We start from the raw sequence: 26586 nt of genomic DNA, 5'->3' as shown, positions 1-26586 counted from the left end.
TGATGACATCTGTCATTTTCTATAACATGAAATAAGGACAAACACTTTTTTTTGGAAACTTTTGCGGAGAATGTTCTCAGTCATTGTGGAAAGAATGTCACCGCATGTAACTGCAGATAAAAGCCATCTGGGATCAAGATTGAAAGAGTGTTTCATTCAGGACGCCTCCACTAGAGCTTTGGCATTACCCTCGTAACTGCTCCGTCCCACCCCTTCCTTAGGGAATAGCCATTTCCAAGGGGAGATGTATATAAGTATGTCATTCTTATGTAGCAACGTGGTTAAGTTGTGTTTAAATTGATTTCATACTTGTGAGCCAATATTAATTTTATTCAACCTAAGGCTATAGAGTTAGGTTGTAGTGTGGTCATACAGTTTGTAGAGTGCAGTATAACCAGTTGTCATGTTTGCTTTTATGTGTTTCTGCCCACACTTTTCATAGTTTTAAGCCATTTTTAATAGGCTTTAGCGATAGTCCAGCTATTTAAATTTCAATTTAAGATACTGATCTCCAGTAATATAAAAACTATGTTGTCACTGAGGCAAATTATGTAAGTCTTCTTATCCTTATCGAGAAATTATAGTATGTGCCTATCTGAACTTTTGAGGGTTCTAAAAATAGTTCTTGGTAGACCTGTGCAAATATAAAAAGCATATGGTTGTGGCTTAGGAACTGTAGCTCATAGAAGGATTAGATTGAACAATGTATCATTGTTCCTAGGGTCAATTAAGCGTGTAGGTTTAGCTAGCTTGGGAACAGCCTCTAGCATGTGACTCTATAAATAACACTTGCACGACAAACATGGGCTTGATAAGTGAGCAATAAATCTGGGCTGACTGCCCACTCTTCTGAATTTTAGAACCAATCCTGCCATCGTAGTATTTACAGCAGTAACAGAAGTTTTAAAAATTAAAACATTTTTCACATCTATTTTGTGTTAATCCTGGTTGTCCAGTTTTATTTTTATTTTTGTTGTTTCCTAAAATAGAACTTTTCTTGATTAAAAAGAATCCTTTAGTTTGATTACTTAGCCTTTCATTAGATACTTAGGTTTTGTGGTTTTACATATACTGATGTATTTTCTCAATTTCTTAGGAATGGTGGTGATTTAGTTGCCCAGATGTCTGTAAGCTTTTGCAGAGCATACTTCTATCATTTCATCTTTGTTTATCTTTGTCGGGCAGAAGTAGGAACTTACAACAGTGCCCATAATGTAGTTGAACCACAAGCCAATGCAACAAAAAATAAGTTCACAGAGATGCATTTTATCAAAGGACCTATCTAAGCAGGTCACTGTTACCAAAAATAATTTTTTTTTAATTTTGGTTTTCCCCTATTACAACACAATGAAGAAGGTCTGAAAGGTGTGCTAGGAGATTAAACACTTACCAGATGTAATTTTTACAGTTTCTGTTCATTTAGTTTGCAGATTATGTTGTTATATCCTTATGACCAGTTTGTACCATCTCTTGTCGGAGAACCTTGGCAGAATTGGAAAGGACCAGTGGTTAGGTAACTGCACAGGTACAGACAGTTTAGGATTATGCTGGGATTTTGTGAAAAGTAGGTTTTACGTTTTAGAAGAAAAATATTTTCAAGAGTGGATTGTTAAAAGTGGATAAACCATACAGACGGTATGGTTAGGCTTAGGTTTATGACATCTTCTAAAATTTTACTGGTACCAGTTCTAGATTTTAACCAAGATTGCAGCATTTTACAAATTGAAAGGGAGTTTGAGAGGACACTCAACTCCTCCTTTTCTAACATCTCCCCCCACCCTGCCCCTGGAAAAACCAGAGTCTATTAAAAACCACCTTTGTGTTCTCATGGTTCCCTGAGTGTAACTGCATCATTGCACTTAATGCCTATATTGAAATATTGGTGTTTCTCACTACTTCAAATCCTAGGGGCAGGATTTTGTCCTTATTCTCAAAATCCAGCTAATTTATTTATTACTTTCAAATGTGCCATGCCCTACATGTCAGTTGACCGCACTTAGGATTTAGACCACAGTATTACTTGGTAGTTAAAGAATAACCCAATAGAATAAGTTTTCAATTCATCAGGTTGGGTTACTGAGCACTTACTTCTAAAGCGCTGTGTTCATGTATGAAATGTAGAAAGGGAGGGAGAGTAAGATCGTTCACCTTCCAGAAATTCATGATCTAATGACAAAGACATTTTTAGATTTGTGCTATAAAAATACTCTGTTTATAGTTTATGGTCTCTTAATTCAGTGGTTCTTATCCCTGTCAATCCCACCAGCCTCTTTTTGTAGGAAATATATTGGAAAGTGTTCATTATACTAAAATGAAATTCGTATGTAGCATAATTTAACTATATATATAATTTTTTTAAAAATCAACATTATATCAGAATTATGCAACATAGAGAAGAAATAATTTATTATAAGATAGCATGTATATTAATATATAAATGCTTGGGCATCGCTATATTGGAAGCTATAATAAAGTAGTCGAGTGCCTGCAGTCTATACCTATGTCATGCCATGAACATGACGGTTTTGAATAAAGACCACGAGTTGGTAACTAGAACGCCAACGGAGCATTGCTCTCGATAATGTGATTATCCTAAGAGGACAGCAGATTTCCGAACAAAACCTGAGTATAATTGATTACCTTCCAGAAGAAACTTGGTATTTAATTAAAATTGTGCAAAACAGACTTTGTCTATGTGTGAAGTGGAGTTTTATGTAAAATGTGGCTTTTTACCTACATGAATGTCTGGCATGGCATTCAGAAGCTGTGGAAGACCGTCTGAGGTACTGCAGGAAATCTAGTATCCACTGCCCTCTCCCCGTTAAATGCTTGTAGGACTGCAATGACCAGAAATGCCATCCCGCCAGTTTTTAAATTGAGAACCATTTCTCTAAATAAAAATGTACCCGTTCAGTACCAAATCAGTTTTTGAAAGGCTGCAGAGCTTTTTGTTTTGTTTTGTTTTTAATTAAGAATAGTCAGGAAGGAGTGAACTATTACCAGGGTAGCCAGTGATATAATACAGAGAGAATGCTGTTTGCTTATGATGTAAGTTATACAGTTACTGTGATAATGATCAGTGGCTGATGGATTTCAGTGTACCCTTTAACTTTGAATTCAGAGTTAATTAAACTTTGAATTTTTACTGCAGGTTATTGATTTCACTTTAAGTCTGATCTCTAAACCACGTACTTCGTATACACAAAATATTTACCCTCCAGGTATTAGTCATCCTTAAAACACAGCGTAGGTGATCGGGTCTCAAAGTAGTGTCTATGGCAGTGTTCCTCTAACTTTAACGTGCTTACAGGTTTCCTGCGGATCTTGTTGAGCTGCAGATTCTTAATCAGTGGGCTGGGTGGAGCCCGAGGTCCTGCATTGCTAACAAGCTCCTTCCCAGTTGGTGTCAGTTCTGCTGGCTTGAGGCCCACGCTCTTGAGGTGTGGGGATATAAAGGAATTCTTTGCTACCCATTCCGTGATAAAGTGTCTAAACTTTGTCAGTATCAGTGTTACTCTCTAAAATTATTTTACTAAAATTTATTTTAGCTTAGTTCTCTAATACTTTCACTAATGAGCAGCATGAAGTTAATCCTAGATTTTGTGGATGGAGATAAGAAAGTCTTCAGTATTTTTCTGTCGCTATAAAACCCATTTCCCATTACGTTGCTTAGTATCCTGTAAGTACAGGTTACGGATTTAGGATTTGATAGATAAAACATACAGCCAAGAACCTGAAGAGCACCTTAGAATTTGTTGTGATGGATTTTGGCTGGTTCATGAGAACTGTTGTTTCTTTGCCTTGGTTTGGATTGATAGAGTTGACCATCTTATAGCTTAAGTAAGAAATATTTGTATGAAGTTGTTTTCAACAATGAATATTTTAAGACATTGGTTATATGAATGAGACTATTCTTTTACCCTCAAATTATTTTGATGCTCTTCCGCTAGGAGCCAGTTCATCTGTATGTGCATGTTTCCTTTTCTAGTTCATTCTTATTCTAAGCTGATAGCCCTGTGCAAGTTGAGCTAATGATCCAGAAACATTCTGTTTCCTGACCTGAAATCTGTAATGTCTACCAACTGCATCTCCTCATCACCTATAGGGGGAAACCAAACTCTTTTTCATATCTCTTAAAGCCTCAGATTTGTCATTCTCACTTAACTCATCTTATTCTCAAACATTGTCTTGACTTAGCCTGTCCACCATGAAATTTTTCCTGTTTTAAATACTATTGAACTAGCACAGGAATCAAGTGAAGAAAAATATTTGTGTACCAAGAGCCACAATACTAGTTGCTTTTATATATGCTATTGAATTTAATCCTTGAAACCCTGGGAAGTAAGTAAATACGTCCATCCTATTTTAATGAAGATGAAACAGTTGGGTAAAATGGCCTGCCTGTACAACCCAGTTTATCCTTGGCAAATTTGAGACTGGGATCTATAAAAGGAGGGATCCGGGTCTTCAAAAGACTAGATAGAAATTAGGTGTTTTGTGGGCCAGTTGGGGAGAAGATTACCTGAAGAAGAATGGTAGTCTCAAGAAATGTAACAGATGTTTCAAAAGAATCAGATACTCATATTAAGCTTATACAGCTGTTGATTATATAGTGTTGATTTGCATTTGATTTGCATAAAGGATTTTTTTTGAAGTGACACATTAAGCCATTTCTCCGTGACCCACTTCCAAAATGGGCTCACTGCTTTCTTAAAACATTTGTTTATGTGCAATTGTGACAATATCTGTTAAAGTAAATAGTAGAGAGTTACATTTGGCAGAGTCTAAGGGATGATTTAACAGGAGTCTTTGAAATTGGAGGAAAGGAGGTGGTGATGTAGAGGTTAATCTTAAGAAATCTAAACAGCACCCAGAATGCTCTCACAGTGTAAGAGGAGATTTGGTGTAGTAGAAAGAGTGCAGATTTTGCATCAGTTCGTTCTGAGTTTAAATCTCATTTCTGCTGCATGCTGGTCGGCTGCCCTTGGGCATATCATTTAATCTTAATAAATTATAGGAAGTGATTATTTTGTTCAGCTTTTGTGAGAGAGGCTTATGAAACAGTGGCACATTACCATCTTCCCTGTTGAACACTGGTCCTGGGGCCATGAGATCTTTGGGTCTCCCCACTGTAGCTTCAGGTGGCATTTCATGTTCTTATGGTTTTCCCAGTAACTTGTAGATGTGACAATAATATTGTTATTCTTTATAAGATCAAAATGCCTTATGTTCACTGCCCTCGTTTGAGTTTCATAAGGTTTACACATCTCACAGGGTCATAAAGCTCTTCAGATACCCTTGTATACCGTAGTCTCAACTTCAGTGGGATTATGCAAAACTTCAGTTTGCTGATGAGTCACTGTTGGATTTCTGCCCCCTTTTAGGTTCTGTATGCATTTTGTTAAGTCATCCAATATGGAAGACCAAATTCTGCAGTATAACATGACAGAGACAAAAGCCAACAGGAGAGGTGGCTCTGTGTACACAGGAGGGACTGCTGCAGGACGTGGACCTTGGTCAGAGAACAGCTGTTTATGTTCCATCCGTCTAAACTTTGACAAGCTCATTGTTTCCCAGCCTTCGCAGCTTTAGAGTAAGATCATAGGGTTTATCTTGGTCATAAATCCAGTCATCTTTTTTTTTCCCCAAAGTAACAGCAAAGAATAATTGATTTACATGTGCTGAAGGGGCTGGAGAATTTCACACTTGTTTTTCTGTAGTAAGTTCAGCAGCTAGGCTCTTCTTGGGAACAAGATAAATTATGAATTATTTTCTGTGTTATATGTAACCACTCGTATTTTTAACTCTGAAAATACTGTTTAATGAATTTTCCTTAATTTTATCTACTTGATTTGTGTATTTGATTGTATTATTTATAATTTGACGTTTTTTAGACTCTGTAGTTTGAATGAAAATTCTTTTCAACCCTCTCTCAGATGAGCATTTATGTGAACTCCTAATCATCCCATTCTTTGATAATACACACTTCTTTAATATTCAGTTTACATGTTTATTAGCCTTACTACGTACCAGGCACTCTCCCACATGCACCTCCCTCAAGAAGCTTATATTCTAATAGTAATAGAAATTCTTTTCTAATGTTCTAGCACTTTTATTGAATCTTTAATACCATGCCTTTTTGTTCTCCTCCCTTTTTAGTATTTATGCAGTGTTTTTGTTATTCAGTGTATATTACAGAGAATTTACATTTTTGAGTATTATCCTTTTCATATATATATGTCTAGTACAGAAATTGTTTTCAGAATTTCTGGGTGCCAGATGCAGTCCTGTTGTATCCTGGATGTGTGACCTTGTGCAAGTTCCTCAGCTTTCTGTTTACATAGTGGGGGTACTAATAATGCCAGCCTCATTAATCCTGTTAAGGTTGTATCTCTTGATGAGAGAGTAGAAGTCACTGCACCAGAACGTGCTCAACTTGCACCGACTAGTGAAATTATTGCTTCTGCCCATCCATCTTTCTCTCCTCCTGTTGCACTGGAAGCGATGTCTGCATCTGTTCCTTCTCACCCTCTAATGGGTGACTAGAACTCTCCAATGACCTCTTAGGACATCTTCAGCTACACTTGCTTCCAGTCACATTTAAACACTTGAGTCTTTTCCTCCTGAAAAAATAAAAATTCCTATCCGTCCATTTTTGTTTTCGTTTTCCTCCCTGTGCACAGCTGAACTTGTCTGCTACTTGCTTCCTGTCCACCCTCATCACGCCGCTGAAGCTGCTTCTGCCGGTGTACCAGTAATCTTGCTGCTGTTCCTAGTAGGTCTATGACCATTACTGCAATTACATTTTTGGAAAAGAAGGTAGATGTTGATCAAGTCAGTAAGGCTACAAGGACTTTGGGAGAGAGAGTTGGATGTTCTTAAGGCAAAAAGAAAAAAGCTTTCTTTGCATTAATTCATTGACAGATATTTATCAGGCATTCTTTTTTTTTAATTGAAATATAATTGATTTACAATGTTGTGTTAGTTTCTGGTTACAGCAGAGTGATTCAGATATGTGTATCTGTGTGTTTTCAGACTCTTCCATTATAGGTTATTTCCATTATAGGTTATATAAGTTGCATATAGTTCCCTGTGCTATACAGTAGGACCTTGTTTATTTTGTATATAGTAGTTTGTATCTGCTAATCCCAGACTCCTAATTTATCCTCCCCTTCTTCCCCTTTGATAACCATGTTTGTTTTCTATATCTGTGAGTCTTTTTCTGTTTTGTAAATAGATTCATTTGTTTTTTCTTTTTTTTAGATTCCACATATAAGTGATATTAAATGATATTTGTCTTTCTCTGTCTAACTTCACTTAGTATGATAATCTCTAGGTCCATCCATATTGCTGCAAATGGCATTATTCTTTTTGTGGCTGAGTAATATTCCATGGTGTGTGTGTGTGTGTGTGTGTGTGTGTGTGTGTGTGTGTGTGTGTGTGTGTGAACGAACACCACATCTTTATCCATTCATCTTTGATGGACATTATCGAGCACTATTTTAATCACTGAAGGTATAGTAGTTAATAAAATAGATAAAAGTCCCTTTTCCCCTGGAGCTTGTTAGTTGGAAGAAATAGACAAAATAAGTAAATTATGTGTCAGATAATGATAAAGGATTATCAGGCAAAAATAAAGCAAAGAAAAGGGAGTAGAAGTTTAAATAGGGTTGGATTTTAGGTGACATGGCCAGGGAAGATCTCACTGAGAAGAAGACATTTGAGTAAAGACCAGAAGGAGATGAGAAAAGGTACCAGTGCGGATATCTGGGGAAAGAATGGGCCTGGTAAACTGTTTATTTGGTTTTAGCAAAAATACTTCTTTGTCATGTGAAATATTTTTATAAAGATTCTTGTTCCCATGATAAAAGGGAAGGCTGGATATTTGGGGGTATGTGGCTACCCCAATTAACTTACTAGGATAAAACAGTTTTTTCATAATTTAATCTTATAGGGTAAGTGAAGACAAAAATTCTAAAGTTAATTTTGTTTCACATTACCTTTGGCATCTAAATGGTTGCATGCTTTTACAGTTGGACAGTTTAGATAATGGCATCTTTATTCCTTAAGGAAATGTAGATCTTTTTTGAGCAAGTAGAACACTAACTGAGGTAACATAGGACAGCCCTGTGGTATTCTAAACCACCTTATTGAGAGGTTCAGCAGCCTTTTCAGGAGGAGAAATTTTAGCATTTGTATACTTAGTCACATTTCAGCAAAATAATCAATCTTTTGAAAGCAGTAAATCTATACATTCTCTGCATTATGTTCAAAACCCTAATCTATTTAAAGGAAGAAGCCTTAAGAACGGATTTACACATTGGCTCCAATATTTGGGAAGATTCACGTGGTTGTTATAGTCAGTCATCAAAATGGGATCTTCCTAAACCCTCGAGTGGACCGCTATCTAGTTATAAATGGATTCATATGATTAACTGGCTAGTTTTCAGAGAAACCCAACTGTTAGAAAAGCTTCAGCAGTCAAGAATCCTGAGCTTGCTTACAGTATAATTTGCTCCCTCTTCACTTTTACCCCTCAACAAATGTCAGGGGTTTTAAGAAGTACTGGAGATAGGGAGCAGGCAGTGGCACACACTCTCATTGACATTTAAGAGCCAGTAATAATGAATCATTGGCCATTTTTCCTGGTTTCTTAACATTATAAAAGGCAGTGAAAAATGTCTTCCTAAATTTTGGTAGTCTTACGGGTTTCAGGCTTCTTTCCTTGAGTATGACTGTGTTAATTATGTGTAGTGCTTAGTATCTGTAAGCAAAGGAAGCACTGTGTATCTAGAAAACATTTTATGGCTTAATTTGTTTAGTGGCTCACATGGAGGGTTGAGAAGGAAAAGGAATAAGCTGTTACTAGGCTTGTTAAGGACTTGATCTTTTGGAATGAGTTGTTTTTATAGCCAGACTTGAACAGGGTTCTGCCTACATTGTCTAGACCTGAGCAATGCTGGTGCAACTGCTAAAACACATATATGACTGGTGGGTAAAAAAGAAGTGTTGATACGTTAACATTTGAGAGACTGTATACTCCACTAAATAAATAAATATTTCCTCTTAACATTTTTAGTTGGTCTGTAATAGCCTTGAATTGACAGGTACCATTGTCGTTCCTAAGTGTACAAATTTTCCACATTCTTACCTCCCTGTTTTCATCTCCTTTCTGGTTGCTTAGCAAAAAGGAATTCTCCCATCTCCAGTAAATAATACTTAATAAGGTCCATTCTAGCCAGAGTATGATCCTTTTTTACTGTGTTATTGATAACATTATTGATGAGATAGCATTCTCGTCCCATTTCAGGAAAGTTGATGAGAGTGTCATTTCCTTATCATTTACATGGGTATTTATCATGGGATGATTCAAGAAGAAAGAAATTAGATTTGAAATGTAAACAGCCACACAAAAAATGATTCGAGTTGTTTTTTTAATAACCTTTATTTCTGGCACCCCCCCCCCTCCATTTCAAAGATAATGAGTTCATGATTGTTTTGCTAGATTTTCCTGTTATTAAACAGAGTTCTGTAATTTTACCATCTAGAAATAAACAGTTAAAATATCTTGATGTCTGTCCTTCCCATGTTTTCAGTACACATATATGCATATTTAATCAATTAACCTCATACTGTGCATACTGTTTTACAACCTACTTTGAAAAGCTGTATTATGAATATTTTCCATGCTATTAAATATTATTTAAAATAGTTTCAATAGCTGTATTATAGTCCATCATATGTAACAATATTTAACTAGTCCCTATCATTAGATGTTAGCTGGGTTTCAAATTCTTGCTTTTATAAATAATACAGAAGAGAACTTTGCATAAGTCTTTGAGTGCTTCTCTGGCTATTTCTTCAGGATAATTTTTCATGTGGTTACATGTGTGTAATGTATTTAGTTTTTGTTTCACTAGAACAGTTCTACTTTGCTGGAAGAAGAAACCTGATATTTATTGAATACTCATATACCAGATACTGTGCTAGGTGCATTATAGTCTTAATATTTCATAGAATTTTTAGCTGTTTCATCCCCAGTTTTATAGACGAAGGCATCTGTATGCATATGTATAAGTTTAAATGTTTTGCTTAGCAATTAACAAAGGCCTTCAACAGTCAGAGGAGACAATGAAAACTTAGTTTGTGATTCTATTTTTGCTTTGGAGTATGTATTATAATAATACTTTCTCATCTTTGTGTTTTATTTGTTCAGTGTGAAGGATTTTAGGTCTTTAAATGCCAATTAACATTTAGTTTTTAGCTCTTGGAGGAAAAGAGTGAGTGATTCCCTTATGAATTTTGGGTTTTGGCTATATGACTACTGTTATGGGTGATTAATTTCTAAATCACACTTTATCTTTAAATTAGAAGCAGATAATAACTGTTCCTAGGTGAAAGTGATGTATCTGCCCAGTTTTGATAAGTGAGGTGGTTGTTTTTAAGACCTGGTATTTGTCATCTAATGCAGTGGTTTGTTTTGTCTCAGTCACATCGATCAGACGACAACATGGCAGGACCCCAGGAAGGCCATGCTCTCCCAGATGAATGTTACAGCCCCCACCAGTCCACCAGTGCAGCAGAATATGATGAATTCGGCCTCAGGTGAGTGGGGGGCTGTAATTAGAGCACACTAGGTAATGCTTGTGCGTTGGTCAAACTTTCTGTGGAAAATAGTAATTATTCCTTTAAGGAAACTGGAGCTTGGGTGATGGTTATTTTCTGTGCACTTTCTTATGAGAAACTTGTTTTACTTCAGATAACATGCTGTACCAAATCCTTGTTTAATCATTAAAGTTTCAGTTCTGAAGTGGGTATCTCAAATTCCTAGTTTGGTTAATTTTGACGTACTTGTGTTTTATTCTACTGCTTCCTTATGTCTGAGGTCCTAGAGCTGAAGTTTCCCTCTTCCCTTTGTGGTTTGGATGGTTAGCCAAGCTATGGTGTTCTTAACCCACCTTTATCTACCTTCAGAAATAACTGAAAGTAGCAACTTATAACCCCAAAGCATCTTTCATGTTTCTTTTTTTTTTCTCCCCCATTCAGCTGAGGTTTTATCGTCATATAAATTGAAATCAGGTCAGTTTTTGTGGTCAGATAGTTACAAAAACGTAGTATTCAGGGATTTTGTGGGTTTTTTTTTTTTTTTTAATTGAAGCACAATCAGTTTACAGTGTTGTGTCAATTTCTGGTGTACAGCATAATGTTTCAGTCATATATATACAGAATTCCTTCTCATTTTTTTTCCATTATAGGCTATTACAAGGTGTTGACTATAGCTCCCTGTGCTGTGCAGTATAACTTTGTTGTTTATTTTATGTATCGTAGTTAGTTTCTACAAATCTCGAACTCCCAGTTTATTTCTTCCTACCTCCTCTTCCCCCCTGGTAACCATGAGTTTGTTTTCTGTGTCTGTTTCTGTTTTGTAAATAAGTTCATTTGTGTCTGTTTTTTAAGATTCCACATATAAGTGATACCATATGATATTTTTCTTTCTCTTTCTGGCTTACTTCACTTCGAATGACTGTCTCCATGTCCATCCATGTCAAAGCATCTTTCTTAAGTCTGATGTGTTTTCACCTTTTCACAGAAGATACATTTCCACCTTTTTGACAAAAGATAAACCTAAGTACAGATCTTTTTTCTGCCTCCTGTTTGGCAGTTTACTTGAATCTGTTTTTCTCATCTACGTAATGGGGAGTGACAATGCCCCTTAATAGAAAGAGGAAGATATTAAAGGAAATCATATAACACATATAAAGCTTTTATATTACAGTTCTGGTGTGGAGGAGGTACTGACTAAAGGTTTAGTTCATTCTTCCCTGTGTCAATTAGTTACTGTCTGGGTTTCTTCCCTGTCACACAGGCCCAAGGCCGTAGCTACCCATTATGATCTTTGTGAATGTTAGGAAAAGGTGCCCCTTCTTATGGGAAGATGCAGCCCTCATGCTCGGCAGCAGGAATTGGAGCATTTGGGCTGGATTTCTGACCATTCCCTTGCCCCCAACACTTTATACCCTTTGCTGAGTGCCCTGGATCAGGACACAGATGACAACAACAGTAATTGGCAGCCCTAGTGGCCTTAATGGCTTTCTCCTCCACAGCCCATCCATCTTCCCTACCCAAAACACTGATCAACGTAATACTATTAGAAGCTGCACTGTAGATTTTTTTTAAAAAGCAGCCTTTGGAAAGGGACTGGTGGGGAGGGTGGTACAATTAGTTGTCAGAAGGATTCCCTGACTAGGAGAGCTCACAGAATTTGAAATGTACTTCTGCCCCTAAAGATGTTGCCAGTGTGTTAGAATGTTTCTTCTGTCCCTTAACTCTCTCTGTTCTTGTCTTTTGTGGGTTCAATATTTGAAAGAATTTAAGAAAATTAAAATCAAGGCAAGATTCGTAACTGAGCTTTTTTTTGTAATAACAAACTTTCTTAAATTTCCTCTTTTGGGGGGAGTGGAGGTAATTAGGTTTATTTATTTATTTTTAGAGGAGGTGCTGGGGATTGAACCCAGGACCTTGTGCATGCTAAGCATGCAGCTCTACCACTTGAGCTATATCCTCTGCCTAAACTTTCATATAATCTTGTATTTTAGCCTATTTTAATATGGATACATTTACTTATCCTCAGGATCTGTGTTTTATATGTGACATTTAATTTAAATTAAAACTTTTAATAGCAAAAAATTATGCAAGTATTTATTGACTAATATTTTTACTTGACAACTATTTTTTTTAAATTATCAAATTTCCAAATAAAAAGTTGGGAAAGCTGCTTTGTATTTATAGTCCAAAGAAGGTGATTCACATTATTCGTTTTGTCATAACCCATCTAAAACTATATCTGGGGAATTAGTGACAAATAACTCATTAATTTAAATTTTATTTTGGAAGATTAGGCATTTTGCACTAAAAGGTTGATTGTGATTCTTGTAGAACATTGGTGTTTGTTTATATTTTTCCTATTAAATTTTCTAATAGCAGTGGTCTAAGGATATGGGGAGAATTTGTGTTCAAATTTTTGTCTTAAAATCAAAAGTATATATCAGATTGGTTTTGATGGATTTTAGAATGCTTGCGTATATTTTATTTCCGTTCTGTTTTATAAAATGTGAAATGTGTTTTTATATACTGCACATAAATTAATAGATGTGCTTGCTTACTGCTATATTTATTAAAGAGGTGACTTTGATGAGAACAGTTTCAGCAGAGTGGCAAGAAGGACAATTGTGCATTAGTGAAGCAGGGGAAATGTACAAAGAGAAGTGGAGAGAGAGGTAGTTGCTGGGAGGATCTGAAATGGGAAAAGCCACCCTCACAGAGACTTGAGCATGTTTTGAATGGTATTAGAAGGTATCAAATAATAAGAAGAAGCCCTGTTTATATGCCAGGCCTTCTGCAAAGATCATGTTCTACTATCTTACTTAATTCTCAGAATGGTCATTTAGATTAGGTGCTGTTATTAGTCTCACATCACATCTGAGAAAACTTGAGCGACTTTCCCAAAATTACCAGCTTTTAAGTAGTGGAAACCAGGACTTTGCTAATGCAGATTCCAGAGCCCAAGCTCTTAATCTCCGTGTGCAGCAGGGTTAGGATAAGTGGTAGAGCTACTCCTCAGAGAAAGCAGTGGGGAGGAAACCCTGCAGGCGCTGTTGTAAAACACCAGTAGACCCTCTGGAGAACCGCTGCTGTCGAAGCGGGTGGTGTACGGATGACGTTCGCGCAAGGAGGTTTTGTATCTAATAAAATACGCACTGTACCTTAAAGAAGGGAGAATATGTAAAGGGGACACTAGAGGTCATTGTCTTTTATGGGGATCATCAGACAGTTTGATGAGTCTTCCTTTTAAGAAGAGACAGGTGTGGTGAAACTAAAAGCCTTTTTTTCGTTGTTTTTTTTTTTAAACCAAAACCAAAAAGTGATCCTAAGAAAGAAAAAAGAGTCACCCAAAGTTTTTAAAAGTGTTAAGTTTATATGAAAATTCTTTGAATGGGACAAATTTAAATCTGGAATATTCTGACTTTTGTTCACACACAAATGGGAGCTTCACTGTCAAATCCAGTGTTCAGGCTGTGATGGTATCTGTGTAGTACGTGCCTCTACCTATTCTGAATCATGTGCATTCTGTTGTCTGCCATTTCTTCCATTTCAGTGGACGTTTAAAAACAAATAAGACTTGTACATGGTGTTGAAATGCTTTGGAATGAATGTCATGGGAACTGTAATCCTGATCCACCTCATGTTCACATAAAGTTATAGCCATAATGTTATTTCAGTGAGGTTTCCACCCAAGGGCTTCTCTTCTCCATCTGGAACGAACCCATGGTGCTCTGTGGCTGTGCATTCTTTGCTGAGATACACAGCATGATTTCTTAAATAGCTTTTAGAGACAACGATCTTATCTTTCTCAGTCAAGGATTTCTCCTTGGGAAAAACGGCGAAAAGGGATGCTCCTCTGTGCTTGGAAAATAATCTTCTGAGGAGTTTTTAGAGCCTGGAAAGAGTGAGCAAGAATTGTGAGGGTATTTAAATAAATTTCCAGGGCACTTCCTGTGACAAAGAAGCAAACCTGCTGCCAGTTAAGCAGGGTAACTGAAGACAGTTTTCACCCCGAGAGGAGTGCCTTCTGAACCTGCTAATCTGAAGTCTTTACATAAAAGAGTTGACACAGCTCTTTTGAAGCACTTTACTGGGCTAGTCAAGCTAAATGCAACTTGATTTACATTTTTATCATTATTTTAACAAGAACTTTCTATTGTTGGTGTTTTTAAAAAAGAACTCTCCTCATTCAGATGTTTGAGTCCAGCTTTGTGTTCTGCTCTAATTATTTCTAATCAGACCACTTTCCTTAAAAGACTGTGGTTTCTCTAGATTCTCCAGTTTTCTGCATAATTTTTATTGGTTGGCTGGATTGAACTATATTTTTAGGTTTTCTCCAGTTCTAAGATTTTATGAAATCCTATTTCTTTGACTCAGTCTAATTTGGAGACTAAATGATTAGTTTACTTCTGTTTTTACAAGTCCCTTTTCAAAATATGAGGTTGAAATGATGGATTGCATTGCTAGAATGGAGATGTATGATTTGTAACTGGTGAAATTTCGAAGTATGTGTAATTTGAGAAATCACTTAAAACAAAGGTGCACTTGGAAAGGATGAGAGGCAAGACTTACTGGTTTCTATGAAGATTACTAGGTTCTATGATTCTTTTTTTTTTTTTTTAACATTTTTTATTGATTTATAATCATTTTACAATGTTGTGTCAAATTCCAGTGTTCAGCACAATTTTTCAGTTATTCATGGACATATACACACTCATTGTCACATTTTTTTCTCTGTGAGTTATCATAACATTTTGTGTATATTTCCCTGTGCTATACGGTTCTATGATTCTTTGAGGAGTTTAATGTATATTCTTTAACTGTCCATTTATTTGGCAAGACAGTGAATTTTGTGAAAAGAATTTGAAAGGTGAGGAAAAGAAAATTATAAAATTAAATTATAAAATTAAATTTGAATAATTCAGTAAGATAATGGTTCTATTCTACTTCACATTAAAATATATAATAATATATATACACATATAAAAGTATACACAAACCATGTTCTGTTAAATTACTTGATGATTGCCCTTTACAAGTTATATTAAATATATTACGCTTGTAGCACATTAATTTGATATCTTTTTGATGCATGCTTGGGATCTGTATAAAATGGTTCTATATACTGAAAGCTGGGTAAACATTAGTGGTTTTTGTGTTAGATGTAAGGACTTGGGCAGAGAAAAGTGATAATTCTCCTATGACCAGCTCTATTTATAAAAAAATGTTAGTTTTTCAGTAGTAGCTTGTTAACAGTGACACACAAGATTGCTGAATCTTAAAGCAACAGTAAAGTCAGGAAAACATACTCTGTGATGATCCAGAAATAACTTGGTGTCAAAGGACCGGTGACTGTTTAGGACCATTGTAAGTAGCATACACCTTCATTTAAATTAAGCACAATCAATGAACCCTATTATCTGCTTCTTAAAAATCTACTTTCGGTAAACACCCACAGCCAAATACCTTGTTACAGGTGCATTTTAAGGGGCTCATTCATTCATTCTTTTCAAATTTAAAGGCAGGCATTTATCTGACTAATGCCCAGATCTACCAGGGCAGCACTTACAGGGTTTCCCATTATGAAAAGCGGCGTGGCGTTCCTGGGAAGCACCTCAGGACGGGGGAGAAACGCCCTCTTGATCTTGGAAGGTGATGCACGTCAGAGGAGTGTGTTCAGCACCTTCAGTGCAATGGGGGAAGTGTTCAGAAGCAAGCCAAGTGGGCGGTACAGCGCTGCCTTGGTAATTTGCCTGCTGTGTCGCTTCTGCTCTGTGTAATCTCCGCCAGAGGACAGAAGAACAAAAGGGAGCAAGAGATTGTTACCAAGAAAAATACGACAGAACAGATGTGAAATGAGAAAATGACAGATAAAAGGTTGATACGAGGTTTTTAATTTCAAAAAGCACAGGAAGGTAAGGAAACGTGAGGCGTTGCAAAGCTGACCACAGGTTTTAGGCATTGCTCATTTCTGCCTCGTGTTGTAGTTCACAAACTTCTACATTCTTTCTGCTTTTCACCTTTGGAGTGAACTGAAAAGGAATTTAGAACAGTGGTTAAGATCAAGTGCTCTGGGATGGAATATGGGTTTGAATCCCAGCTCTGTCACTTAACTGCCTGTGAGGTCTTGGATGAGCTACTGTATCTGCCTGTGCCTCATTTCTTCACTTGGAAAATAGGGCTAATGGTAATAATAGTAATACTGAATTTATAGGGCTATTGTGAGGATTAAGTGACACAATCTATATAAAGTGATGGGTGTACATAATTATTAATAATATACAGTGCTTGGTATAATATATATAAAAGTAAATATGATGTGGTCTGATATTGTACAGTTTAATCAGTTTATATTAACTGATAATTATTGTTTCATTTAAAACAACTTTTAGTTTATTTAGGGGGGTAATTTAGTTTTTATTTATTTACCTATTTATTTACTGGAGGTTCTGGGGATTGAACGCAGGACCTCGGGCATGTTAGGCATGCACTTTACCACCGAGCTCCACCCTCCCTCCTGCAAAATGACTTTTAAAATCTGTTACCACTCTACTTTGGGGGCTATGTTTATCTCTATAAGCTTTTTATCATGAAATATGGGTCACTGATTCTTATCCAAGTCATTTGTTATCGTCTGACTTTTGGAGTCACATAGATTCTCCATATGGTATAAAAGTTAAGAGTGTTAAATATAAATATGGTTTTCTTCTTTTCATGGGTCAAAATGTTTCTGACTCTTCTGAAAGTTCTTGATTATTATAAGATGGAAATTATTTGTCAATCTGAAGTAATAATATGTGGAACAATATTATACTAAAGTGTATCCATCAGGAATAAAACTGTAATAAAGTCCAAAGTCAAAGCAATGAATGGAGTGAGAGACAGAGACAGTGTACTTTATTAGTTACTCTCAGTCTCCTATTCCAGATAATCTTTTTTGAACCAAAATTGTTTGCTTTTTTCTCATCTGGAAATTTTGATAAATTAGGAAAAGGTGGCCACAGGTAAAGGGAAAATAGTTTTTAAAAAATCATCATCCCAAATCAGTATAAAAAGGTCAGTTTGTTTTATATATAGTTTGTATCTTGATTTATTTGATGATTAATGGTTAGTAATAGGGAAACAAGAACCAGTCCATTTTGCTTTAATGAAAGTTATAAGTAAACAATATATAGGGATTATGAAGATTAAAATATTTATTTGTGGAATAGAAAAAATAATGCAATGAAAGTGTCCAGTCAAGTTGCAGATGACAGTAGCCTGCAATTATCATATCTTTTCCAGTGTAGGTATTCTTCTGAAGTCTTTGTTAAACCCAGTGATGCCCTGCACACGGCCCTATTTAATCTTGATGAATTCATGACTTTGCTGCTTGGTGAAGCATGCCACTCATGTCAGGGCAGCTAATGGCCTCTATTTTACTTTGATATGAGCGCTTTTCACTCCCTCTACCCTGGGGATCACTCTTGATATTAACTAATTCCAGTTAAGATTTTTAACTTAAAAATATTTTCTAAATAATACTAAAAGTCAGAATACCTGGGCAAGGCAAGCAACATTTGGCAAATGGAACAACAGATGTTGGCTGATAAATTGAAATTGTCTTGTTTTTGCTCTGAGTCTGCCCAACTAAACATTCTGAAATGAACTGCCGGAGTAAGACACTTCCCACCCCGAATACATCAGCAAAACTGTAAACTCAGTTATTTTGGAACTGAGCCGTGTGTTTATATATTACCTAAATGTATTGGAATGTACAATATAAAACTATTTTTAAAGTACCTCAATTCCTCGTTCCTTTTTTAAAGAAACGCCAAAATAATCATGTTGAAAAGTGGATATATAGTCACTTGGTTTTTCAGTAACTTCAGAACAGTATTTTTTATAGTGCTCCTCTTTTAAAAGATTATTTCAATTTGAGACTCGTGATATCCAAAGTAATTATCTAACTCTTAAATGTATTAGGAAGTACTGTATTCGTACATTCAGTTACATGCACTGTTATTTCAGACAAGATAATTCTTTCCTGTCTTCTTTGCTTTACTTTAGAGGTTATTTTCTCAACCAAGAGGAGATACATAGAAACTCAAACTTGTTCTGGTCCATTGACCTGGTTTTAGAGCACAAATAACAAATATTTTTAAAAATCTGTTAGAAGTCTCATAAGTAATCATTTGGGAAAGTAGTTTATTTGAATTCTGAAAGTTATTAAGATTTTGTTGTAAATACTGAACCTAATGAAAAAGAAAAAGATACAAGTTTTCTTCTGTTGTTTTAACCAACAGACTAACTTAGAAGAATAAGAGTATATTGTTAAAAAATATAAAGGAAAAAATTGATACGTATTCTTGCCACCAGCCTTCTTAGTAAAGTGAGTTATTAGACAGTGGTGTTTAAAAATACAAGTGTCCATGTTCAATTTTTTCCAGTGACTATTTGTAAAATTTTGGAAACTTAGCTCAGCTTTGGAGTAGAGAGGATGAGAAAGAGATTAAATTATTTACATTTAAGAACCAAATAAATGCCTGTTTTATTTCTTCTCTTGATAAGTGCTGGAATATTATTTTTGTCTTTCCCACTGGTTTCTAAATCCTTCTGGATACTCTCCTGCTACAGTAATTTTATGACTCATGAGAGGACTATTTGTGTGAAAGATTAAGATGCTAAGTCTTTAAAAATGATATCCATAGACTACCATATATAGGCAGCATTAGTGAAATGAGAAAAATCTTTCAACAATAGACAGTTTTCTAAAATAATATTTTCTTTTGATGTCAATAAGGTAAATAGGTGGTAAAACTTTTATTAAATTATAACAAAAGATCATTGCTTTATTTGAACATTCTGAAGTCTAAATGAGCTTATAGAAAGCTAATCTTTTATAAATTTACATACTAACACTAAGCTATTAAGTTAAAATCTAAAAAACTCACTAAAGTTACATTGAAGAAAGAGTTGCACGTTAGAACGTTCTCTGAGCTCATCCATGGCCTTTCCCTCTAGGAAGTTCATCCAGCTATAACAGACAAACAGGAAAATGATTTTAAACAGTTTCACCTTGAGACAATTGAATTGTTCCCTTTCTAAATCATTCATTCAACAAATATCAAATGCTCTACTTTGTACTAGAGATTGTAATGGCCACTGGAATTGTGGAATCAAGGTAAAGCAATTTTTTTCTATATAATTATAACAATAAATGTTGCCAGAGGCGTGCTGAGGAGGTAGAGGAGGAACAAGTGAATCAGTCGTCAGAGGGCAGAGGACATCTTTAAGGAGCCAGAGGTTCATTTATTCCCTCGGTAAATATTGAATAGTTAAGATATGCTGGCACTTTTCTAAATCATGAGAATACAGAATATGAACAACACCATGTGTCAGATACTTAAAAATGGAAAGAGAAAACCCAGTTCAGGGTTGGAGAGTGATTGGCTGGGGATGGAGGGAAATGATAATTTTAGACAGCATCTTCAGTGTACGCCTCTGTAATTGGTGTTTTTTGAGCAACTATCTGGATAAACTGAGCGCCATGCAGATATCTGGGGAAAAGGGGAGGAATGTTCCATGCATAACACAGTAGCTAGTTCGAAACATGCCAAGGCACATTTGGGGAACAGCATGAAGGCCATTGCAGCTGGAACAGAGTCAGTGAAAGGTAGCATGGAAGCCATATTATGTAGGAACTTGTAGGTTTGGAACAGAGAAGAAATATGATCTGAGTAAGTTTTTTAAAGTAGGGAGATTATTTAGGGGGTAATTGCATTAACTCAGGGGAAAAAATGGACCAGAGTGGTGAGAAGTGATTGGATTCGGGGCCTGAATTTTAGTAGGTGAGTAGGGGTTAAGTTTGCTGAAGAAAGGGGAAGGTGAAGATAGCATTATGTGAGAGAGTACTGAGCCTGAAGCCCCCAGCACCATATAACTAGTGACAGAATGGTGGAGAGATGAGACCAGAGACACATCCTCAGGGCCTTTGTGTGATTGCTCAGAAGTCTGAGCTTGAAAGATCTGGAAGACCATTAAAAATATGACTCTTCTCTAGAGTCCTTCCCCTATGGAAGGGAAAACCTTCTGTGGGTTCCTTGTTTTTGTTATCTGATCATTTCGAGACTTAGGTTTATTTTTCTCATAAACCCACCTCTTCATATTATACACGAGTTTTAGAAGTTAAATACATTGTTGGAACAAAATGGCAGAACTTCCAGGAAAGAGTAGGGAGGGAACCGACTTTTTTTTTAAATACCTGCTATAAGCCCTGCCCTTTGTCAAGCATTTTCTCCTTTAATCCTCAATTAACCGAGAAAGTATTTACCCCCATTTTCTAGATAAGGAAAGTGAGCATCAAGCAGGTTAAGGAGCTTGCCCAGAGTTAGAAGGCTAATAATTACAGGTATTGGATTCAAGGTTTAAACCCAGGTCTGTCTGAATCTAAACCTTTCAGTTTTCTGTAAACTATACTGTCTGTGGAGTTTAATTTCATTTATAATGCATTAGAGGTGATTGGGGTTTTGTTTTTGTTTTTGTTTTGTTTTTAAACCAAGTAACATTGATACTTTTGCTAAACTGGTATAAAGTTTGGATTAATGGTAGGTAGTTCTATGAAAGAGTCTAGAAAAACAAGTAAGCCTTGTTAGTTTGCTGTATTCTAGATCAGTGGTTCTCAGTTAGTAATGTGTGGAGGAATCGCCTGGGGATTTGTTAAAATGCAGATTCTGATTCAGTAGGTCAGGGGTAGGACCTGAGAGTCTGCGTTTCTAACAGATTTCCAGGTCGTACTGTCATGCTGGTTCATGGACTACACAGATAGAAGACTCTGGAATGGTAAACTTAAAACCATAGGAATGTTATTAAAGATCCACTCTGTTTTTATTTTATTCCTATTTTTGGTTGGGAAAAAAACCTTTACTAGGTGCCTAATACATATGAATGATTCCATCATTTCATATGAGAGGCCATTTAATATAAAAATACTGCAGAATGTTACCAAGTTTAAAAAAATATGATTTATAAGAGCACAAATTAAAGATCTGAGAGACTGACTTAACCAAGATCAATCAGTCATTCTTTTCAGAGATAAGTTCTTAGTCATTTCAGCTCAACAAACATTGGTTGTGTTTGGTGGTAGTGCTAATAAGCTCAAGGGATACAAAGCCAAAAAAAATCAAGATGCTTCCTTCAAGACTTAGAGCTTGATAGGGAGAGGGGTTGGAATCAGTCAAATGAGTACAGTGAGGCATCTGCTAAACGAGGACATGAGCGCCGTGTCGGGGGCACAGTTTATGCTGGTGAGTGTAACACAGGTAAGCAGCAGTGCCAGGATTCCAGTCTTAGCCTCCAGACGCACGGCCCCGAGCTTCATCTTAACTGTGCATTGTGATCTCCAGGGGGTTTGGTTCTGGTAGTTGGGCAGAAGAATCTTCTAGATACTTGTAAGACACAGGAGAGCACCTGAACTTGAGGGGGGGAAAATGGATTGGCATCCACCCTTGTCTTTGTTTGTTTCATCAGTGTATTTATAATCTTTTTAGTTTCCAGCCTCTAGGTCAGCAAAAATGACAAAGCCTGAACTCATAACTTAGAGCTGCACGCTGTCAGTTTTCATTCTGAGAATAAAACTGTTCCTATGGAAACCAGAGAAATCATTTCTTTGACCAAAACTTGATTTTATAAATTATTGATATACACTTGTCCCAGGTTTGGCTTATTGAAGCCACCGAAAAAGTTTGTAACAATGATATTATACTATTTATTTTACATGACAACCCTTTTTCCATTGAGTCTACCTAAAAATTTTAGTAGCGTGGGCAGAACTTTATTAAGAATTGTTTAGTGCTTATAAGGTCAGTCATATGAATTTCAGGTGTCAGTTTCTATGGAAGACTCCTTTGGAAACAAAACTACGAAGAGTAAGGGTGAATATATTTTTAGTTCTCATGTACTTTAAAAACCACAAGTCTGCAAGATCAGACCAACCTAGTGGTAGTTTCCAATGAATGTTGCCATCTTTGTTCTCAGCAGGCTTGCAAAATTGAGCATGCCCACTCATAAAAAATGGAGAACTCTTTTTCTATATTCTAGGGCAGAATGATAAATTTTTCCCATACCTGGCCTATAGTTAAACTCAGCGCAAAAGAACAAATTGCAAGACAATCTGTGGTAAGCATCCAAGAAATCAAAAATGAATGCAGTCTCAGTTCATAGGTGGAGAAGAGTATTACCAAGTGGGATAGGAACTGAGAAAAGCATCACAAAGATAAAGCATGAGAATGGAGTGGAATTTCAGTGGGTAAAAACAGTGGAGGCTAAGAAGAGACCAGCCTTGGGTGGGTGCATTGGGGATATAGGTGGAGGTGAAAAGTGCATGACCCTGCTAAGTACTGGAAAGACAGTTGTGAAAAAGCCCTGCAGCGGGAGGACTAACATTGAATGGATTACTAGATGACTATTGCGATGGGATCACCTTACCAAAGAGAAAGCACCTGGTGCAGTAGGGGAGGAAACTATATGCTGGCAGAGCCCTCTTAAGGAAGTAGCATTCATTGTGGGGGATGGTGGGGATGAGTAGGAGTTAGCTAATAAGCAAGGAGGGCGGGGAGAAGGGTACCTGCATGGAGGTCCTGGAGAGAGAGAGAGAAGTTTGAAGGGCTGAAAGAAGTCGGAGTGAGGAGGGCATGATGGTAGTGGTGGATGCTTTCAGAACCTGTGCAGCGCTATGCAATGCCTGACAACAGAGGACCTTATATAACCCAATAAAGGTTTTTTTTTTTTTTTTTTGGCTTGGCTTGGCTTGGCTTGGCTTGGCTTGGCTTGTTTGTTTTCTGAGGGGGAGGTAATTAGGTTTCTTCATTGATTTCTGCTTGGAGGAGTTACTGGTGATTGAACCCCTGACCTCTTGGGTGCTGAGCGTGCACTCTACCACTTGAGCTATATACCCTTCCCCCAACCCAGTAAAGATCTGAGGATTTTTCCTGAGGGTTCTAGGGAGCTCTGAGTCATAGAGCTACTTCCTCAGAGGAGGTTTAAGGCAAGATGCTCTTAAGGTAATAGGATGTTTAATGCTGTGGTTGATTAAAACCAATTGGGAGGCTACTGCTAAAATACAGTCATAGAAATAGGAAAGTCTGCATTAAAGTTTTCGAGGAACAGGTGCATTTGCATTTGAAAGTAAAATCACCTCAACATGAAAACATATTTTTGTGAAGTGTCAGTGTCCAGCGGAGAGGGCAGTAGCGTCGACCCTGTGAGAAGCATTAAAGATGTAGGAGTCATCTGTATGGATATGACTGATGCAGTGGGGTGTCATGAAAGTTCTAGGAAATGAAATTTTTAAAAACACACTACTTTTAGTTAATGTTTATCGTGTTTGCAGTTCAGTACTTTGGAGGATGTGTTCTGGAGAGCTGCAACTATCTGGATTTAAATATAGTTTCTGCCACTTACTAGTCTGGGCTAGCGACCTGGGGCGACTTTTCTGTGCCTTCACTTCCTCATCTGTCAGTGGGGATAATAATAGGACCTATGCCACGGGACTATTAAATGAGTTAATATTTGCTTGCAAAGAACTTAGAACAATGCCTTGCACGGAGTAAGTACAGTTTGTGATTCATCATAAACACAAGAGATGAGAATTTCAAAACTGAAATTGGTCAGAATTAGATTTCTCTTGAAAGATGCATTGCATCGACTTTTCCGGCTGCTCCTCTCAGCATTCTAAGGACACTGCTTCAGTCTTGTACTTCGAACCTCTCATCAGGGTGTGTTTCGTGAACCTTCAGTGTCCCGGGTGACTTCTTGATCCCTGAATTGTGGGGCAGGTGAGAGGGAGAGGTTGATCGTCTAACTTGTGGCATAATCAAGATTTTCTTGTTTGATTAGACATTGCAAATGGTTTGTTAGTCATTGCTGATGCAAGAGGGTCCTTAGGCAAGAGCAGGAAGTTGGTGTTGAGTCACCTTCAGTATTATGACATGTGGAGTATTTTATTTGTTTTTAAAATACAGCAGGAAGTTAGTATTTGCTGTAGTAGATAAATTATCATTCAACCAGTAGTAGTCAGTTCTACATAAAAATTTATTTTCCCCAAGGATAAGTAATTCCAATTTATGAATTACTTTAATTATAGCCTACCACTGTCTCTTATTCAAATTCAAATTTCTCACCCTCTTTACATCTTATTAAAATGATGACCTCTTTCTCTTTACCTTGAAGGGCCTGTGGTTTGTTTTTTGTTTGTTTGTTTGTTTATTTTTGGTAATCTCCTTTTCTGCAGAAGACTTTTGCGTGGTGGTCAGGTGTGATAGCCCAGCCTTGGAAAACTCCCACATCTTTTCCTTGTCTGAGGGCCTACCTCTAATGTACATAAACGTGATCTGGGGTGAAAATGTTCATTGTTGCCTCTTCCGTGTTTAGAGGTTGTCCATGAGTTTGGAGAAATTGGTTGCCCTTTAGTATTGGTGGTCCCCTTTAGGTGTTACCCATTCATCCGTTTACTGGTTGAAATGCTAAAAGCTTTTCTGATTGAGTCTTGATCCTAAAAACAAAGTGAGCCCTCGTACCTCGTACCTTCCTTGCTTATTCTGCCCCCTTCATACTGGCCTCCTCACTGCTTCCCCCGACTAGAATGCTCATGCCCCAGATTATCACGTGCTTGACTTGCATTGCGTTCAAGTCTTAGCTTTAAGGTCACATCCTCAGTGTGGCCATTCTTGGTCCACATTTCGGAAAGACCAGATTTCCTTCTTTTGGGGTGGGGTTGGGACTTGGTTTTTATTTTTCAACTGTACTTCTCATTAATGAACATTGTATTATGCATATCTGTTTGTCTTCCTGGCTAGAACATAAATTCCATGAAACAGGGACTGTTCTGTTTATTGCTATATCTCAAGGGCCTGGAATGTGCCTGAATATAGTAGGGGCTCAGTAAACACTTACTGAATAAAATAGCTTGCTGTATCCCTGTGCCTTCAGTTCAAGTGATACCAAATAATGGAGAAATTGAACTTAGGTAGAAAGGATAAAATAGGATATTTTCTTTCATAAGTAAAAATAAAAGATTTTAATTGAATTTATTTTGATTATATTAATGCCAGTGTTTATTCCTGCCCTTTCTGAGTAGTAGCACTCTACAATAAAATAGAAAAATGCATAATATACACTCCTGCGTTCAGGAATTTCACAGTTTAGCCTGGAAGAAACCACATATAACCAAGTAATACTGTGTGACAAGTGTTATGGCATTAGGTATGAAGAAAATATTTTGTCAGCACAGAGATAGGGTTCTTCATTTGAAATGAGAAAGTGAAGAATTCTCAGCTGAAAATGGTTTGAAGGTAAGCTACCAGTAATACTTCCCATTGGGCGCAGCATCAGTTCACCTTGCCTCCGGGGTCCTGCTCTTCACTTCTGTCCAGCCACTGGAGCACACACACAAGAAGTGCATTTTGTTCGACTTCATACTAGTTGCTTGGGCTGTTTCAGTTTTTCAGGAAGGAGAAGCATCACCCTTGTTAGGACTCTGCGCCATCTTGGCGGGTGTCGAGCCTGCTTGCCTCGTCTTGCTCTAGCAGACGTGGCTGTGTGCGGTTCTCAGACGTGCGGTGCTCAGTTCTGTGGTCTCTGAACTGCCCATGATACCTAACAGTGAATAACTGTAGCTTTATCTAAGTTAGATACATTCAAGAAGCAGTTCTATACAGCTGAAGAAGTCCAAGTAGTTAATGTTAGGTCAGTGGTTCTCAAAGCGTGTTCCTTAGACCGGCAGCGCCAACACCATCTGGGAGTGTTCAGGCCCAAACCCTGACCTACCGAATCAGAAATCCTAGGGAATGGGGCTCAGCCTGGGTTTTCACAAGCCCTCCAGGCTATTCTGATAAATACTAAAGCTTGAGAGCCACTGTTATAGATCATCTTAGGTAAATTAAAAATTGTACCTTGTATTTGCTTTATTTTATAGACTCCATATTGGAGAAGTTATAATGTTTATGA

General features: G+C 37.0%; 1 protein-coding gene across 8 annotated transcripts in view; it reads left to right on the top strand.

Annotated features, from left to right (window-relative positions):
- The window catches only part of YAP1 (Yes1 associated transcriptional regulator), a 108539-nt gene that overhangs the window by 40499 nt on the left and 41454 nt on the right, over positions 1–26586 (top strand). For all 8 annotated transcript variants that reach the window (XM_032488267.1, XM_032488275.1, XM_032488271.1 and 5 more), the window contains exon 3: positions 10490–10605. In XM_032488267.1, the coding sequence (XP_032344158.1) occupies positions 10490–10605 (116 nt within the window). The remainder of the gene's footprint in view (positions 1–10489; positions 10606–26586) is intronic.

Source organism: Camelus ferus, chromosome 10 (genome assembly GCF_009834535.1).
Source record: "Camelus ferus isolate YT-003-E chromosome 10, BCGSAC_Cfer_1.0, whole genome shotgun sequence".
NCBI classification, from domain to species: Eukaryota; Metazoa; Chordata; class Mammalia; order Artiodactyla; family Camelidae; genus Camelus; species Camelus ferus.
This window is presented reverse-complemented; position numbering and strand designations above follow the sequence as displayed.